The following is a 16,075-nucleotide window of genomic DNA, read 5'->3' on the forward strand; positions in this document are numbered from 1 at the left end:
CCCCAGCGGCAGCTTCTGAGCCAGCAGCTCCTTGCCCTGTGTGAGGAAGCAGGACAGGGTGGGCGACCCGGTAGCGCAGCCTCTTCAGAGCTCCTGTGCACCAGCCGGGGGCCCAGCTCTCCGGGCCGACCGACCGGGTAGACGCGGTGCACTGACGAGGCACACGGCCTGAGGCCGTGCATGTGGCTCAGAGGGTCCTGTCAGCCGGGGAGCTCCCAGGGCTGGGGACGGCTGTGCACAGCAGGCTGGAGGGCCTGTATCAGTGCCCCACGGGTTCTTGGCCCCAGGCCCCAGCGCTGTACAGAGCTCAAGGCTCCCACAGGTGCCAGGCCCCGGCAGACGCAGGTGCTGCTGCGGCTCAGGCAGGGGTCTCGGCAGGTCCAAGGAGGCCCATCTGGCCCTCACTCCTTCTGCCGGTGCCCCGCCGACCTCCGCACAGGGCCTCAGCCTGTGGCCCCATCATCGCCGGTTGGGACCTGGGTCAGCAAACCCCAGCCCAAGACTGGCCACCTGTTTCAAACACAGCTTAGGCGACCACAGCTGCCACACTGGTCCAAGAACACCCGTGGTTTCCCCTGCATGACGATGGGGACAGGGACTGCGTGGTCCCCAAGCCTGAGGTTCAGGTGAACAGCAGAGGAACAGGTCTGTGGTCTGACCACAGAGGGTGGTGGTGGGAGGCAGATAGGCCAGCAGGGCCCAGTGCTGACACGGATACCCTGGGGCAGGCACTGTCCCCTAGAAGGGACACGCAGCAGAGGTGAGGGTCTGGCAGGGCCCTCTGGGACCACGGAGCCCCTGAGCTGGAGCACGTGCACCCCACAGCAGCTCCCGCGCCACAGACTGTGGCCTCCATGGCCAAGTGGGGCAGACCAGGGCACTTCTGCCCAGACCCTCAGCAGGCGGCTTGGCTGCTGACAGCTGCCCGGGAAGGTGCCGCCGCACATCCAGGTAGGCTGCTGCGGGGAGAGGGGCTGGCAGCCAAGGCAGCAGCCCTTGCGGCCCTCGGGGTCCTGGCAAGCCACAGACGGCCGTGCTTCCCTCGTGGCCCACTAGAGGGCGCAGAAGCCACACTGTGCTGGGGCCGTCTGCACCCAAAGCTGGGGTGGCCTTGCGGGCGGGCATGCTCAGTCCTGTGCAGCCAAACAGGCGGGCTCTCCAAGGAGAGGAAGGGGCACATCTCCTTGGTCCCAGCCGGGACTCCAGACCACGTGGATGTGGCCACCTGCTGACCCACAGATCACGCGTGGGGTCTCCCTGCCTGGCTCTGCCTTCTCACCTCGCCCTGAGCTAGGAGTGCTGGGTATCCCAGGGGACAGCCTGCTGAGGACAGTCACCTCGAGGTGGACAGTCATCAAGGGCCTGCCTGTTCTCGGCAGGGGCGTCTCTAGGCTCCTCTACCTGCCCCGGGGTGAAGTCGGCCCCTCCCACCAGAGGCCTGGCCCCTCCCCGAGGGCCTTGCCTCTCAGGACCTCAGGCCACCTTTGTGCAGTGAGTCCAGGCTGGGTCCTGGCACTCGGGGTCGCCCACCCCGAGAAGCCGGCAGGCTCCATGGGTGGCAGGATGCAGCCAGGTGTTGCCCGAGAACCCGGCAGCTCACTGCAGGAGGTAAGTGGCAGCGAATGGAGGCCCGGGCCACGCGAGCCCTGGTCTGTACCCCAGAAGGCCTCAGGCACAGTGTGTGGGGGGGTGCAGCCTGAGCTGAGGGAGCTGGGGTGGCAGCCAGGGCCCAGGTAGGGCAGGGTTAGAGAGGGGAGAGGGTGGCAAGTGCACGTCAGCCAGCCAGACCACGGCAGGTGCCAGACACGGGGCAAGGAGGCCCAGCGGCTGGCGAAGGCCTGGTCTCGGACAGCCGGGCCTCTTGGCTGAAGGTTAGGAGCTTTCGGCAAAGTGGACAGCAGGGCCCCAGCTTGCAGCCACGCCCAGGGCCAGGGCACCACAGGGGGGTGTGTGCGGGCACAGCGGGAAGTGTCTCGGCGGTGGGGGGCCTGCCTGGGCGGGCTCAGCTGGGGAGTATGTGGGCATCACGGGGATGCGGGGGGCAGTGCACAGGCACAGCGTGGAGCGTGTGGGGCAGTCAGGCTCCGGGAGGTCTTGTGCCCGCAGAGGAGCACTGGCAGCTTGTGGCTGGAGGTAAGATGGCCTCGGCCATTGTGTCGTCCTTGCCATGCATGGACCTGGGGCAGGAGGGCCATGGAGGGCCTCGCAGCCACCCCAGACCCTCCTCAGCAGGCCGCGGGACAACTATCCTCAAACGTAGCACACTGGCACCTTCTAGTCGTCTTTGAACCCCCGCTCCCCAGAAGTGCCCCTTCTCCCGTGCAGCACAGCCAGCGCCCGCACCGCCGCCCGCACCGCTGCTCCCACGGCCCTCCCGCCGCAGCCTCACCTTGCAGTGGTAGGCGGCCGAGCTCTTGGCCACGGCGCACTGCTTCTCCACCAGGAAGCAGAACCTCCTCCGCTCCTCCGTGAGCGCCGTCCTGTAGCCGTCGGACACGTAGCCCTCCAGCTCGCCCTGCTTGCTGCTGATGGCGTCAATGTACTGAGGGGGGCGGGCGAGAGGGGTGAGGTGGGGACGTGTGCCGACTACGCCCCGTCCTCGTAGGGGAGGCCACACCGCAGCAAAAAAAGGCAGCAGGGGGGCAGCAGGGGGGCTGCAGGCCTCCTCCCGTCACACGCAGCCCAGGAGCATCAGCACAGCCCCCAGCCCGGCCCACAGCCTCGCACGGCGTCCTGGTCTGCCTGGCGGATCCCTGGCTGCACGCGTCTCTAAGTCTCACTTAGATGGGAGACAGAGATGCAGGCAAGTCTGGGACAGTGGCCGAAGGGCCCAGCTAGGCCTCTGCTGGAGAAGCCACAGGCTCTCAGCTGGGGGATGACAGGTGGCCCCCGCAGACCGGAGAGAGTGTGAGTGAGAGAACAGAGCACGGGCTGCCGTGGGAAATGGGGACACCACAGGGACAGCTCGTCTCCCTGAGCAAGCCCCCGTGGCAGACAGGCGAGGTCGCGCATGTGGGAAGAGTGCACAGCGGTGAGACCCCTCCCAAGGAAAGGGCTGAAGGACGACCAGGTCGCTGCCCCTCCTCAAAGCCACCTAGTGCCCACCCCTGCTGTCCCGTGGAGGGGGACGTGCCCAGGACGCCTGGTGGCTTGGCAGCGCCTCAGGCCTCGGAGGTGCGCTGGGCTGAGGCAAGCCAGGTGGTTGAGGCAGGTGAGCCCCCACCCCTGGACCCAGAGCTGTGGCCCCTCTGTACCTAACAGCTGCAGACCCAGCTCTGGGGACGGGCTGCCACGTCCCTGGGACACAGCCTGCACAGGATGGGTTCCTGCCCAAAGCCTTCAGAACAAAACCTGAATCCCCACCTGAATGAGCCTCCAGAATCTTCCATCATTGGACAGGCCAGGACCCGAGCATGTGGTTCAGAACTCCAGGGAGTGGGGTGTGTGCCAGGGGTGTGGGAGGGAACAGGGCCTTCGTGCCCAGCGGGGACAGTTTCAGTTTGAGAAGGGAGTCTGGGGATGGACAGGCAGCGCTGCACGAGAAGGCATGAGCTCCCAGGCTGTACGCTGGCAACGGTCAGGAGTGCCGTACGCGTCTCCTGCAGAGTTTAAACCCTCTAAGAAACGACGCGAGCAGAGCCGGACCCAGGGAGGCCACTGGACAGCTGCCCCTCTGCGACTCCTGCTAGTGGACTGCGCCAGGGGGCCTGGTGGCAGCCAGCACCATGTGAGGCTGGGGTGGGGTGCACCTCTGTCGCCACCACTCAGCGACACTGCTGGGAGCCCGGTGGCCTGTCTGTGGCTGTGCCAGTGACTGCACCCAGACCTCTGGGGGCGGGAGGGGACAGGACACAGGCCAGCCCTTGCTGCTGGTGCCCGCATGGTGCCTGCTGTGTGTAGGTTGGGACTTTGTCAATAAAATTCTCCTGGAGTAACCGCCAAGGGTGCGGTGGGACACATACCCCAGGCCACAGAGCTCCCGAGGAACCCTCACACCCAGCTGCACCAGTGAGGAGCTAGTTCCTCACGCCCTATCACCCTAGTCCCGTCCCCACCCTCCAGGCTGGGCTCACCGGACCAGACCACCCCCAGCGCGGATCCCAGCCTGCCAGGATCTGCCCCGTTCCTAGTTCTAAGAAGTCTGTCTTCCAGCAGGCGGCAGGTCTGGCAGCAAGGGGGTGGCCTCCCCCGCCTGACTCAGCAGCCTCCTCCGCCCAGCTCTGACTCAGGTGGGGGGGTGACAGGAGGGGGAGCTCAGGGCAGGCTGTTCCCTCCCGTTGCCCCCACACAGCCTCAACGCTGAGGCTGCCCCTGGGCGGCCCCACCTGCCAGCTGAACACTGCCCTGGGGGCAGGGCCGGCTCCATTCCCTCGGCTTTGACCACAGCCTCTCCACTCCAGGGGAGGGGCAACGTTAGTGCCCACAGGCCAGTTGGACAGCCGCCCACCCCAGAACTGCCCCACTGCTGATTCTCTGGACACAGCGAAGCGCCGGGCGAGCCTCCGGGAATCGAACGTGGAGGCGTGGAGCCTCCCTGAGCCGTTTCTCCTGGTTAGCAACTCGCGCTCACGCCCACCCAGGCCTCCTGCTCTTCTCTGCAGGCCAAAGCTCCTTCCCTGGAGAGTGGGGGCTGAGCCTACAGATGCAGGGGCACCCCCACAAGCCTATGCTACAGCCTTATCCCCACCCTTGGGTAGCAGGGCTGGAGGGCCCAGAGTGTCACCAGAGATGGTGGGGTGGGGGTCTGCGGGAGGAGCTGGGGAGCACATGCACGCCCGCAGCCTCCGCAGCAGCCCTGGCCTTTAGTCTTCAGGAGGCCCCACATATGCCTGGCACCTCCCTCCATGGAATGGCCAGGCCCGGATGAGGGTTCTGCACTTGGTCCCTGGCTTCACGCTGAGGCACACAGAGTGGCTCTCTTGGTGCTGAGACCCCCAAATAGGGCAGTTCTGGGAGAGCTCAGGAGAAATTCCATCTTGCCTGTGCTTGGGCCACCTGTGTGCCCTCCCTGGGACTTCTCTGGCAGCCTGGCCTGAAGGGCATGGCGGACGACCATGCCAGAACCTAGGGTCAGAGGGGCCTCAGGGTGAAGCAGGTGGGAGACCCATCCGGAGACGGGCTAAAGGCTAGAGGAGAGTGGCCCCGGGCTGCCAGAGCGTGGCGGTGTGGCCAGTCCGTGGAGCTTCGGAGAAGCAATGACAACGCCTAGAACAGTCGCCCCAGAACAAGTGGCGTAAACTGGGACACGGGCCCCCTGAGCCCTGCCCTGAGAACAGCCTTCTACGCAGGCGCTGGCCCAGCTGGCCCCGCAGGTGGGTTCTGGGTTTGTAGGCTGTGGTGTCTCCTGGCAGTGACGCGCTCTGCTCCCGGGAGGGGACCGAGCGGGGTGGGGGAGCGGGGCTCTGCCCGCGACTTCCACTTCCGCGAACAAGCACTGGGAATGGCAGGGGGGGGACAGTCCCGTGGCTGGGGAGGTGGAGGGAAAGGGCTGCAAGAACCCCAGCTGCTCTCCAGGGGTCCTCACCCAGAGGCCGGCAGGGGAGAAGGCCCCTCACCCACCTGCCAGGGCCCTGGCATGCCGACGCCTTCCACAAGGGTCCTGAACCCAACGTGCCAGAGCGGCCAGCACCATGTCCAGGACACCAGCCAACTGCCCAACCTCCTTTCCCAGGACGCCAGCTCCCCACCAAGGGGCCACCTTGCTGGGCAGACCCTGGGACTCTAGGCTGAATGAGGCGCTCCACCTTGCGTGGACAGGGGTGCCCTGCTATGGGCCAGCTGAACTTTCTAGAAAGTGCGGGGTCAGGGCAGAAGCTGAGACTGCCCTGGTCGCTGTCGACAGGCCATCCAAGCAGTGCAGAGCCTCCCCGTCCCCACCCCGTCCCCACCCCCTCCCCGCTGCCTCTGCAGTTCCTGACTAGCTGGGTGCTATGGCGACAGCACTATAGAAACACCCAGCTGAGAGCGGTTAAGACCCACAAAAAACGCTCCCACTTAGTCACCCTGGGCTGAACAGCCCTGTAATCCGAGGAGACAAAGTGATCAGAGTGGGCTCTTCTCCCGCAAGCCCGTGACTCAGGGTGGGGGAGGGCCTCCAGGCACTAGGCGCCGCGCCCGCCGGCAGCTTCCCACTTCAGGAACCTGCCAGGCCCTGCTTGTCCCCAGCCTTGGCCTTCAGCTAACACCACTGGAGAGACAGCTCCCACCCTATGAGCCGGGACCCTCAGGGGAAACAGGAGCTGACACTCGAGTTCTGGGCCCTGGTGGTGACCCAGGGAAGAGCTGGCTGGGGCTGGACCCCAGGCTCACAGGAGGCACAGAAGCAGCAGGAGGGGACCTCAATCACGCCCTGGACATGAGTGTAGATGGTTCAGGGTCGGGCTGGGGCTGTGCGCAGGGGCACCCCCTTGCCCACGTGGCGGGGGAAGAGAACCTCCTTTGTTAGCAATAGCAACCCACACAGTCCCGTCTGCTCCTGCACACACACCTGCCCCACCCACGTGGCACTGTGGGGCACACAGGAGTGCACGGGACGTGGTCCACACCAGGGCCAACACGCCCACAGTGATGAGGCCCACGGACAAAGCTGTACCCCAGAGCCACGGAGGTGGGGGTTGCAGAGGACCGCAGGGCTGGCTGGGTGAGGATGAATGTGGGAAGGTCCAACTCCGAGGCTCAGGGGTGCAGAGGGCCCTGTGGCCACCCTCTCCCTCTGGGTGGCAAGGGTCCCTCAGAGGGCTCCGGGGGCCCTGGTTCCTCAGAGCCATGTTTCCGGAGGACCCAGCAGATTTTACCCTGGAGCAGGCCACAGCACCGTTGTGGCCTGCCCGCCTGCCGGCCCGCCCGCCCTGCGCAGTTGCCTTCAGCGCTGCAGGGCCCCGCTGGAACAGGCTTGGCCGCCTGCTCTGGAGCGCAGGGGCGGGCGGGCTGGCCTCTGCTATTATCTTCTGAAGATCGGAGCCTGGGTGTCTTTGCCTGGGTAATTACACACCCTTTAAATAGACTCAATCTCTCCCCTTTCTCAGACCGCAACCTGGGTGTTCGGGCCTCAGGGACTCAAACCCACGTACCACGGCCCTCTGCTCCTCCGTGTGACTTCCACGGGACTGGACCTGCATTACCAAGATTCCTGGGGCTGTGGCCTTTGAGAGGCAAACACCCCGCCCTGGACCTGGGATGCCCGCTCTCCTCACATGGCCAGCAGGAGGGCTCTGCGGGGATCCGCAGCCTGGGATGCGGCTGCCCAAGGACCCCAAGACTGGTCACGTGAGACGTTCCAGGCCTTCACCTCTGGGTTCACCCGCCTGGGGGGTGCTGAGCCGGTGCCTGACCAGCCCGCCCTCCAGCCTCCAGCTGCTCTCCCTGGCCCCAGCACAGCTGCGGGCTCGGGCACCCGGAGCCCACACATGCGTTAGGAAGGACCACCTAGGCCCCAGACCCCCACTGTGGGGACACAGGGAGGACGGTGGGGAATACCTCAGGCACTGGCACCACGGCCCCAGCCTTGGAGGGGCAGGGGGAGGGCCAGAGGCCCCAGTGGCTGGGCCACATGGTGAGGACGGAGCAGGAGTGGTCATGTCTGAGGGCCTCCTGTTTCCATTTGGTCTCCATCAAACAAGAGCTAGGACGTGGGCAGTGGGACGAGGGTGCCGGCTGGAGAAAGCCTGCTGCCAGCCCCCGATGCCTGAGTGGCAGGTGCTGCCTGGTCGGCCACGTGGGAGCAGCTACAGGGGAGGGGCACACGCACTCCGGTCACACCACACACGTAAACCCTCTGCTCCAGCAACCTGGAGACTGCTGTCAGGGAGTGGCCACATCAGAATCCCCCAGAAGCTGGAGACCCTGACAGGTGCCTGACCACGCACCACGCCACCCCGCATCCCTGCGGAGGGGGCACAGGCTCGCCAAGATCCCTGGGCTCACTGGGCAAGGACAAGAACCCGGAGAGACAGGACTGGCACTGGAGCCACGCCATACAGCAAGGAACTAGGAGAGAAGGCTCTGCTGCCCACCCCACCCCGGATGGACACCCCTCTAGTCAGAAAAACCCCAGCGGCTCTGGGGCCAGGGTAACCGACAGCCTTGGAGATGGTGGACCTCCTCCCTGGGGGTCCTGACACCCGGGTCATCATGTCCACGGCACGCCTCACAGAGGTGGGCTCGTGGCTCCCACAGGTGGGACAGGGCTGGCGACATGCTGGGAGGTGGGCACAGGCTGGCTCTGCCCCACAGTGCTACTGAGACAGCCATGTACTCCCAACCCTTCCTGAGAAAGACCCGCTTGTGGTCTGTGCACCACGCCCATGGCACATGGCGTGTCCTCCACCCCGCTGTCCCCTCTGCCCCAGAGGATGGCCAAACATACTTCCTGTCCGGTAAACACCACTGTGGCCAAATGTCCGGGCAGTGAGGGGCCTTGCCTGACTGGTGACCACAGGCAGGGCAGCTTCGGAGCAGCTCCTGCATTTCCTTAAATGCTCTTCTAGCTGGGACCAGCAGATGGCCTAAGGGTTTCATTGCTGGACTCCCCACGCAGTCGACCGTGGTTCGAGTCCTGGACCTGGCGGCTTCAAGCTCACGCAAAGCCCAGGTGCGTGCCCAAAATGCCAAGAGGAGAATGGAGGAAAAGGGACTGTAGTGTGGCCATCGCCCTGGGCAGGCTGGGGACCCGGGTGGGGGGGGTGGTGTCTCACTTTCTATCTCTCAACAGCAAGTACACGCAAAAAGAAGTCTTGAAAAAAGAAGCTCTTCTGTCCTAGTTTAGGCCCCAAATGTGGCTAAGCGCTCGCTCCCTGACCTATCATCAAAATGATGTCTTTTTGTGGAAATCCCGAAACGCAGTCTCAATTACGAGCAGTTTCTGAAAACACAGGCTCTCTGGCCCAGCTCTGCTGTGGGCGGTCACCGCTGACAGAGGGACCAGGCCGGACCCTGTCGTGCCCTCCCCTCTCCCAGCACCTGAGTGGGTGGCGACCACCAAGCTGGCACTGCCTGTCCGTGCCCACTGGGCCACGTGAATGAGCCCCCGCAGAGCCAGCACGGTGGTGAGAGCTCTGCCAGATCGGCACCGCCAGGCGCTGTGCCAGGTGATGCAGCAACCCACCCTCAGGACTGCACACCTGTGGGCGCCCCGGGAAGCCCACGTGCGATGACAACACGGAGGAGCCTCCAGGCCTGGGGGCCTTTCCCTGCACAGGGGTGGAGCTGTGGAGAGGGTGGGGCAGCTGGGGCTGTGCCTACCCAGCAGTCCCTTCTCTCTAGGCCGGGAAGATGCTGGCTCATGAATGGCCCCCGGGGCCTGCCCAGCCCCACAGCCACGCCCTGACACAGAGTCAGACCCTGGCCCCTGGCCAGGTGGGCGAAGGTGCTGCCAACCGGCAGGACCAGCAGGGCGGGCGGACAAGGCAAGACTGGCGCATCGGCAGGTGCCTCCCGCACCGCAGGCCCCCCCCCGCCAATCCAGGGTTGGCAAGGGGTGAGGGACCCTCAGTGTACCCGCCTGACCTGCAGGCTCCCCCCCTTGCCTTCCCCCAAGCAGGGGAAGGTGGGCTCGGAGACCCAGAGGACAGGGCGAGTACGTGGGAGCGGGCACACCCAGCCCGGTCCAGGCCCTGTAGGCCCTTCCAGTCGTTCTACACCTCGTGAACGGGGATGGAGGTTCAGGGCGGCCACGGCCTATAAAGGGCAGACCGAGGTCACACGGTCCAGAGTGTCCACAGGCAGGCACAGACCAGGGCCCGGGCAGCGGGCGGTTTGGGAAGTGCCCTAAACCTGACGGGGTGATGGCTGTGTGGCTCCCAGGGCTCCCAGGGCCGCTCAGTCACCCTCTGCAGACTGCGAGCCATGCAGTATGAGAGTCACACCTCAAAGCTGTCACCTGCTGTAAGCAAGGCCCCGAGAAAAGGGGGACACAGGCTCTCTGCCCCTCACTGCCTTGCCACATCCCCTGAGGCACGCCCGCTGCTCAGGAGGTGCCCTGGTCACCCCTATACAGAGGCAGCTGCTGCCTTCCCAGGCAGTAAGGCACTGCCCACTGGTCGAGGCTCCAAGAAAGCAAAACAGCTACACACGTCGGCAGTCCGGACATGAGCACCGGGTGTGCACTGCGAGGCTGGGCTCCTCGGCCCCGCGGCCCCTCCGCCCGAACCCCAGACCGGCTCTCCGGGCCGGCTGCAGCAGCCTCAGAGAGATCAGGACAGACAGCAGTCACGGGCAAGTGTACCTGGTGCAGGCAAGGCAGGGCGAAGGGGTGGGGACCATGAACGAGCATGCCTGCGGGCAGCAGGGGACCCCTCCCTGCGATGCACAGGGGGCTCGGTCCCTCGGTCACTCATCTGCCACTGCCCGGGCCGTCCTGCCCCCTGGGCCAACACTGGCTCGCGCCTCCTTGGTCCCTGCTTGCCGAGGCTGGGCTGACCGCAGGCCACAGGCAGATCTGCCCCACTGCTTCACAAGCTTGAGAGGGGGTCAGTGCTCCGAATAGGCCCTTGTGGTGTCCCCCAGCACCATGGGCACCCCGCACACACTCTCATACTTCCGAGCAGGTGTGCCGAGGCTGGTCCAGGCCTGCCCCAGGAAGGGTGGGGCTGGCGGCCTGGGAGGGGCAGCCACGCCATGCCCGCCTGGGCACTTCCCGCCTCTACTCAGTGGCCTGCTGGCACCTCTGCCTCCTCTGCAAACACGGGGCGTCCTGCCTCGCCTTCACTCCTGGACGTAACCGTGACCCAGTGAGCGGGCCCAGAGCTGAGCCTGCGGCCGTGGCGTGTCAGCAAGAGACAGTACTGGAGCTGGGCCCTCGGGTGCCTCCGGTGCCAACCACTAGCTCCTAGCCACCACCTCGACTCTGACCCCACCCGGGCTGGGTCCCAAACTGGTTGGGAAGATCCGGAATCAGGGGACCAGAGGGCATGCGCCATCTGGGCTCTTGCTCCTGTGGCTGAGGCCCTCCAGCACCTGGGAGGTTACGGAGGGCAGGGCAGGGGGAGCCGTGGGCTGCGTCGGCCACCGCACAGCGCGAGGCATCAGGCACTCACTGCTCTGGACGCGCACCAGTGGGCGGAGCTGCCTCGGCCCAGGCACACCCGAGGCCGTCTGCTCCCCGCAGCAGTGCCGTGCGGGAGAAAACGCGCGTGGAAGGCGTCCCCACGTGGGCTGCAGGCCTCGTCCTACCTGGAGCTCCTTATCCGAGTACTTCTGTGGGTTCTTGCTGCCCTGGCTCTTCTTGCGCAGCTTCTTCAGCTCGGCCTGACACTTGTCCAGGGCGTCCCCTTTGTTCCTCTGCTCTGTCTGGTACTTCTTCAGCGCAGCCTGCGAGCCACACACCACAGCCGCACCGTGGCCGTGAGCATGCAGGGGCCACGCGCCCCTCCCGGCCCCCGGGATGGTGGGTCCTGCCAGGTGCACGACCACGGTCCCCTGTGGCAGCACTGTGGCGAGAACGGGGTGCAGGGACAGCACTCCCCCCGACTGCTCAGAGCCAGAGTGACTCCCATCACCACAGTGGGCCGGCTCCAGCAGGCAGAGGGTGGATTGACAGCCACACTGTCAACAGCCAGGAGGCCGCAGGGCACCACGGGGTGGGGGTGGGGGCATCAGATGGCAACAGGGTCGGAAGACCAGGGCCCCTGGGGGAAGCTTGGGGAGGCCAACGCCCTTCGGCCAGGAGAGGCACGTCGAAAGTGAGAGGAGGACGCGGTGCAGAGGTGGACTTACGCTCAGGTACCGGGAGTCCAGCTCCACCTTCTGCTCCAGCTGTGTGAGCAGCTCGTTGTGGAAAGACTTCAGCTGTGCAAGAGGAGGACACAGCGTTCAGCTCGGCCCGCTAGGGGGGCACAGCCCACAGCACGGCGTGAGCTGCAGGGCGCTGGGCATGTGGGCACGGACGGGCCCCTGACCAACAAGCCACTAAGCTTCGTGGCCCCACGTCTGAGGAGCGACCATCGGACGACCCCGGCCTGTCACAGCACCAAGGCTCCACTCCTCACGGGGGATAGAGGTGGCCTCCCTGTGATCTCCGTCTATGCCACAGCACACGGAGCCCTGGCTGACAGGGAGGGAGCTACAGGCCGGGGCCCCACGTGCTCTGGTCTGGGGGCACAGCGAGCAGGTCCACCTGCAGTGCACGCAGAGACAGCCCAAAAGAAATCCGACTTCCGGGCACTGTCCCCACAGCGCATGGAGGGGGACACCCAGCCAAGGCCTCCCAGGCACCCCCAGCCACACGAGCCCAGGTCCCTAGGTTCCTGTGACTGTCCCTGTGTGTCCGAGTGTGTCCACGGGGCCGACACTGCTTCCAGGCCACAGTGTGTTCAGCCCTCCCCTGCTGTGGCTGCACCTTCACCCAGGCCACACCAGGGGCTGACTCACCATTTCTTCCAGCTGACTCTGGATCTGCCTGTGTACTTCAGCCATCTGGAAGAGGACGTCCCCTTGGGGGGGCAGGACAGCAGGGAGAAGGGAGTTAGACTTCATCCCCACCACTCGCCACCTGGGCCACAGAGCCCAACCCTAACAGGCCATGCACAGGACCATTGTCTGCTACCCAGGGAAGTCCACGACCACAGCTGAGGGGGCCAGGGGGCCAACTGGACGGCAGAGAAGAGTGAATTCCATCACAACAAGGCCTCCAGGTCTCAGCACGAAATGCCAGGCACCCCTGAGAAGACCCCAAATGCCTGCCTCGCGGCAGACGTCCCCAACAGAAGAGCCAGCAAGAGCCAGTGTGTGCGAGTCTCCGCCTCAAGTGCCTTCACACGTGACCCTCGCTCACACACGCCAGCCGCCACTGACCCAGCCTGGTTGGACCCAGGCCAGTGGGCTGTTGAGCCCATCCCAAGGCAGATGGGCCTCAGTGGGGGCCACGAGCCCTCTGACCGTGAGAGGCACCGTTGCCCAATGCCACGCAATTAAGCAAAATGGGACCCAGGTCAACAGCGTGGCCCCAGGTTCCCAAAGGGAAGGGGCTGTGGAGGCTGCTCCCCTGGCCATAGGCCGCCGAGGGGTCCTCAGGGGTCTGGGGGCATACGGCACAGCCGCTGCTTGGTGCAATGTCCCAGAGCAGCAGCTATCCAGGGACACGTGTCTCTGCTGCAGACCAGGCCATGGGAAAGGCAGTAGCACAGGCAAACAGGCTGGGGCCACAGCAGGCGGGCTCCGCAAGGAGACCTGCAGGAGGGCATGCTCAGGGTGCACAGGGCCAGGCTGACACTGTCCCTGCAGGACCACCAGCACCTGCCTCCTTGCTCGTGTCAGAGCAAACAGGGAGGCAGGGGAGCTGCAGGGCCTGCTGTCTCCTCCCGCCCCAAAGCCCCTGGAGTTTCCGTGGACTGTGCGCCCTCTCAGACTGTGTCCACGTGCGGTGATGGCCCACAGGTGTGACTGCAGGCAGCTGACGCTGCCACCAGAAACCCACCTGGAGGTGTCAACCCGCAGGCCGGCAGCTCTGTGCCAGGGGCACATCTGCGCCAGGCGCACGTGGTGCAGAGCTGCTGTGTGCCCTGCAGTGCTGCACGGAGGCCCTGCCCACTTCCTGGCCTGGAGAGGGACGGGCCGGAACTAGGCGGTCTGATCACACTCGCAATTGGCAAATATTTACCAAGTAGCCACTTCCAGTGCCAGGCACTGACCGCACACAGTGGACACACAGAACGGGAGGGCTGGCCCGCCCTCCAGCGGGGTCACGTCCTGACAAACCCCATCCCCGACTGCTGCCTGAGCACCTTGTGGGCTGCTACAGGGTCATGCAACCCAGAGGTCCTTGGGGGCTACCCACCTTTCACCCAAGCAGGCAAGATGGTCCTGGGGAGCCCTTGGCACCCGACAGAGTCACCCAGAACAAGTCCCTCAATGACCCTCACAGGAAGCCCTAACAAGGTGGCACTGCCCTCCAGGAACATAGCCAGCCTCAGGGTCACCTCCCCTCCTGGGAGCACAGCTGGTTCTGGGGCAGGCTGGCTTCTCCCAGGTCATCTTTCTGCCCCCCAGATGAGGGACGCCCCCCTGAGCACCCACGAAAGCCAAGTGCATACAGGTGTTTCTCCTTTGATTGGCATGATGTGCCAGCGAGGGGGAAGCAACCAGTGTCAGAGGGCGCGAGTGGTGCAGGCTAGGAGGGGCCTGGGTGCTGGCTTCACCTGCAGCTGGAAGCTCAGGGTGGCCCTTGCTGTCCTGGTGCCCACGGACAGCATCTTTCGGGCCATGAGACCTCCCAGCTCAGCCTGATGGATACCCACCGAGGCCGCGGCACAGACGCCAGCACGGAGCCGGGGCTCCACTGTTGGAGACACTGCAGCGCAGCCCGGCAAGGCTGCAAGGCTTGACGCTGCTGGGCGGGGCCACGATCGCCCTGTGAATAGGCTGGGATGCAGGGATGGCCCCGGGAGCGGGCAGGGGCACAGGACCGAGGGACCTGACCTGGACGTGGATAGCCCAGGTGGGCGTCAGCCCAGGCTGTGAAAGGGCAGCAGGGCCAGAGCACAGGCCTGCAGGGGAGGGAGCTGCTGCGGCCAGCACACATCCCCATGTAGCCGTCGGCTCCCGTGCACCGAGGATGGTGTGCACAGAAGCCAGAGCCCAGACCAGACCCCGAGGAGTGAGCATGCGAGCATGTGAGAGGTGGCCCTGGGGGTTCACCGTGCTTTTCCACTCTCAGTTCCCCGGGTGAATGTCACTGCCTCTGGGACCAGGGACCCATCAGGGTCTTCCTCTGCCTGGGGCCCTGGACCTGCCTCTGGCCCCTAAGGCCCCTCATGCGTCTGAACCTGTGACAACGCTGTACATGGGGTCTGGCCCACCCAGGAGCTGCCTGAATCCCTGCTTGCTGCACCACTCTCACCCCCCCAGCCTCCAAGTGCATCTCCATGTGCACGCAGTGCCCGGGCGGCGTCGGGGCTCCCCGCAGGTGCAGCCGTGGCTCTCGCCGTGTTCTTTAGGCCGAGCGTGAGGCGTCACGGATGAAAACGCATAGGTTTCCTCTACAGGCCGCACGCCGTCAGCTCGGGAAGGACGTTCAGGAAATGGCACTGCCGAGGCCACAGGGCACGTGCGCTGCTCTGGGGACCCTGGTCAGGAGGTTGGAGCCCAGCGGGGATGGTCGACAGTCTGCCTGGGCTGTGGAAGCCTCGGAGAGACACCCCAGCATCCCCACCAGCTGGAGTCCCCACCCAGCAGCTTCCCCCACCCCCAGGCTGTGCAGCCAGCATGTACAGGGACACCCAAAGTCACAGACCGAGCTTCCAGAAGCTGTCTGTGAAAAATTGGCCCGTGTGGCAGGTTTTCAAAGTGCATTTCACAAGCAGCTGCAGCAAGCCACGTGTGTGGCATGTGAGTGTGCACAGCCACCAGAACTTAACCCCCAGGGCGCTGTGCAGCTGTGTACCAGGTAGGTTCATGTACCGTACACACAACACACAGGCACGCGCACACACACATGTTCACACGTACAGAGCCGTGGGAGGGACAGTCACCCACTGTCCGCATACCAGGCTCCTCAAATGTCTGAGAACCCCAGGCAGGCAGTGAGAACCATGGTGCCTGCTATTCCCTACGAGCCTTCTGGGTCCTGGGCTCCAGCCAGCAGAGGTGGAGGGCCTCAGGGGGACGGGGTCAGTCCTACCCTTTGGTCCCTTGGCTTCTCTGCCCTCTCCCGGAGCTGCTGGGCCTCCCAGGCCCGCTCTGCCTAGGGAAAAGAGGAGCTGCGAGGTTTTCCACCTGGCCCTGTCCGGGGCAGACCCCGCTGGCCACAGGAGCCCTGGCCTGGGCTGGCGGAGCAGGCGAGGCTTGAACTTGAATATTGGGTTCCAGGCAGAAGCCAAGACCCAGCGCCCAGAGCAAGTGAGTGGCAGAGCGGTCACCTGGAGAGCCAGCGGAGTGACAGGAGCAGGCAGCCCCAGCTTGGTACCAGCACGGGAGAGCAGCAGGTGTAGCAAGGAGCCCCCGTCACACGGGGCAAATGAATCAGGCCCTCCGCCCCATGCGGGATGAGCCCCAGGTGGCTTTCAGGGCTGGGGGAGGGTATCCCCCACCCGCCAGCCTAGTTGGGGAGCGGGGGGGGGGGGGGGGGGGGCGACAGAAGGGA

At 65.3% G+C, this 16,075-nt stretch overlaps 1 protein-coding gene across 1 annotated transcript in view; it reads right to left on the bottom strand.

Moving 5' to 3' along the window:
• The window catches only part of BAIAP2 (BAR/IMD domain containing adaptor protein 2), a gene marked incomplete in the record, with an annotated part of 57,896 nt that overhangs the window by 11,877 nt on the left and 29,944 nt on the right, over nucleotides 1–16,075 (bottom strand). Inside the window, 5 exon segments of the mRNA XM_014586731.2 lie at nucleotides 4–36; nucleotides 2,390–2,542; nucleotides 11,170–11,307; nucleotides 11,713–11,784; nucleotides 12,367–12,428. Coding sequence (XP_014442217.1) covers nucleotides 4–36; nucleotides 2,390–2,542; nucleotides 11,170–11,307; nucleotides 11,713–11,784; nucleotides 12,367–12,428 — 458 coding nt within the window.

This window comes from Tupaia chinensis, unplaced genomic scaffold (genome assembly GCF_000334495.1).
Source record: "Tupaia chinensis unplaced genomic scaffold, TupChi_1.0 Scaffold000159_1, whole genome shotgun sequence".
NCBI classification, from domain to species: Eukaryota; Metazoa; Chordata; class Mammalia; order Scandentia; family Tupaiidae; genus Tupaia; species Tupaia belangeri.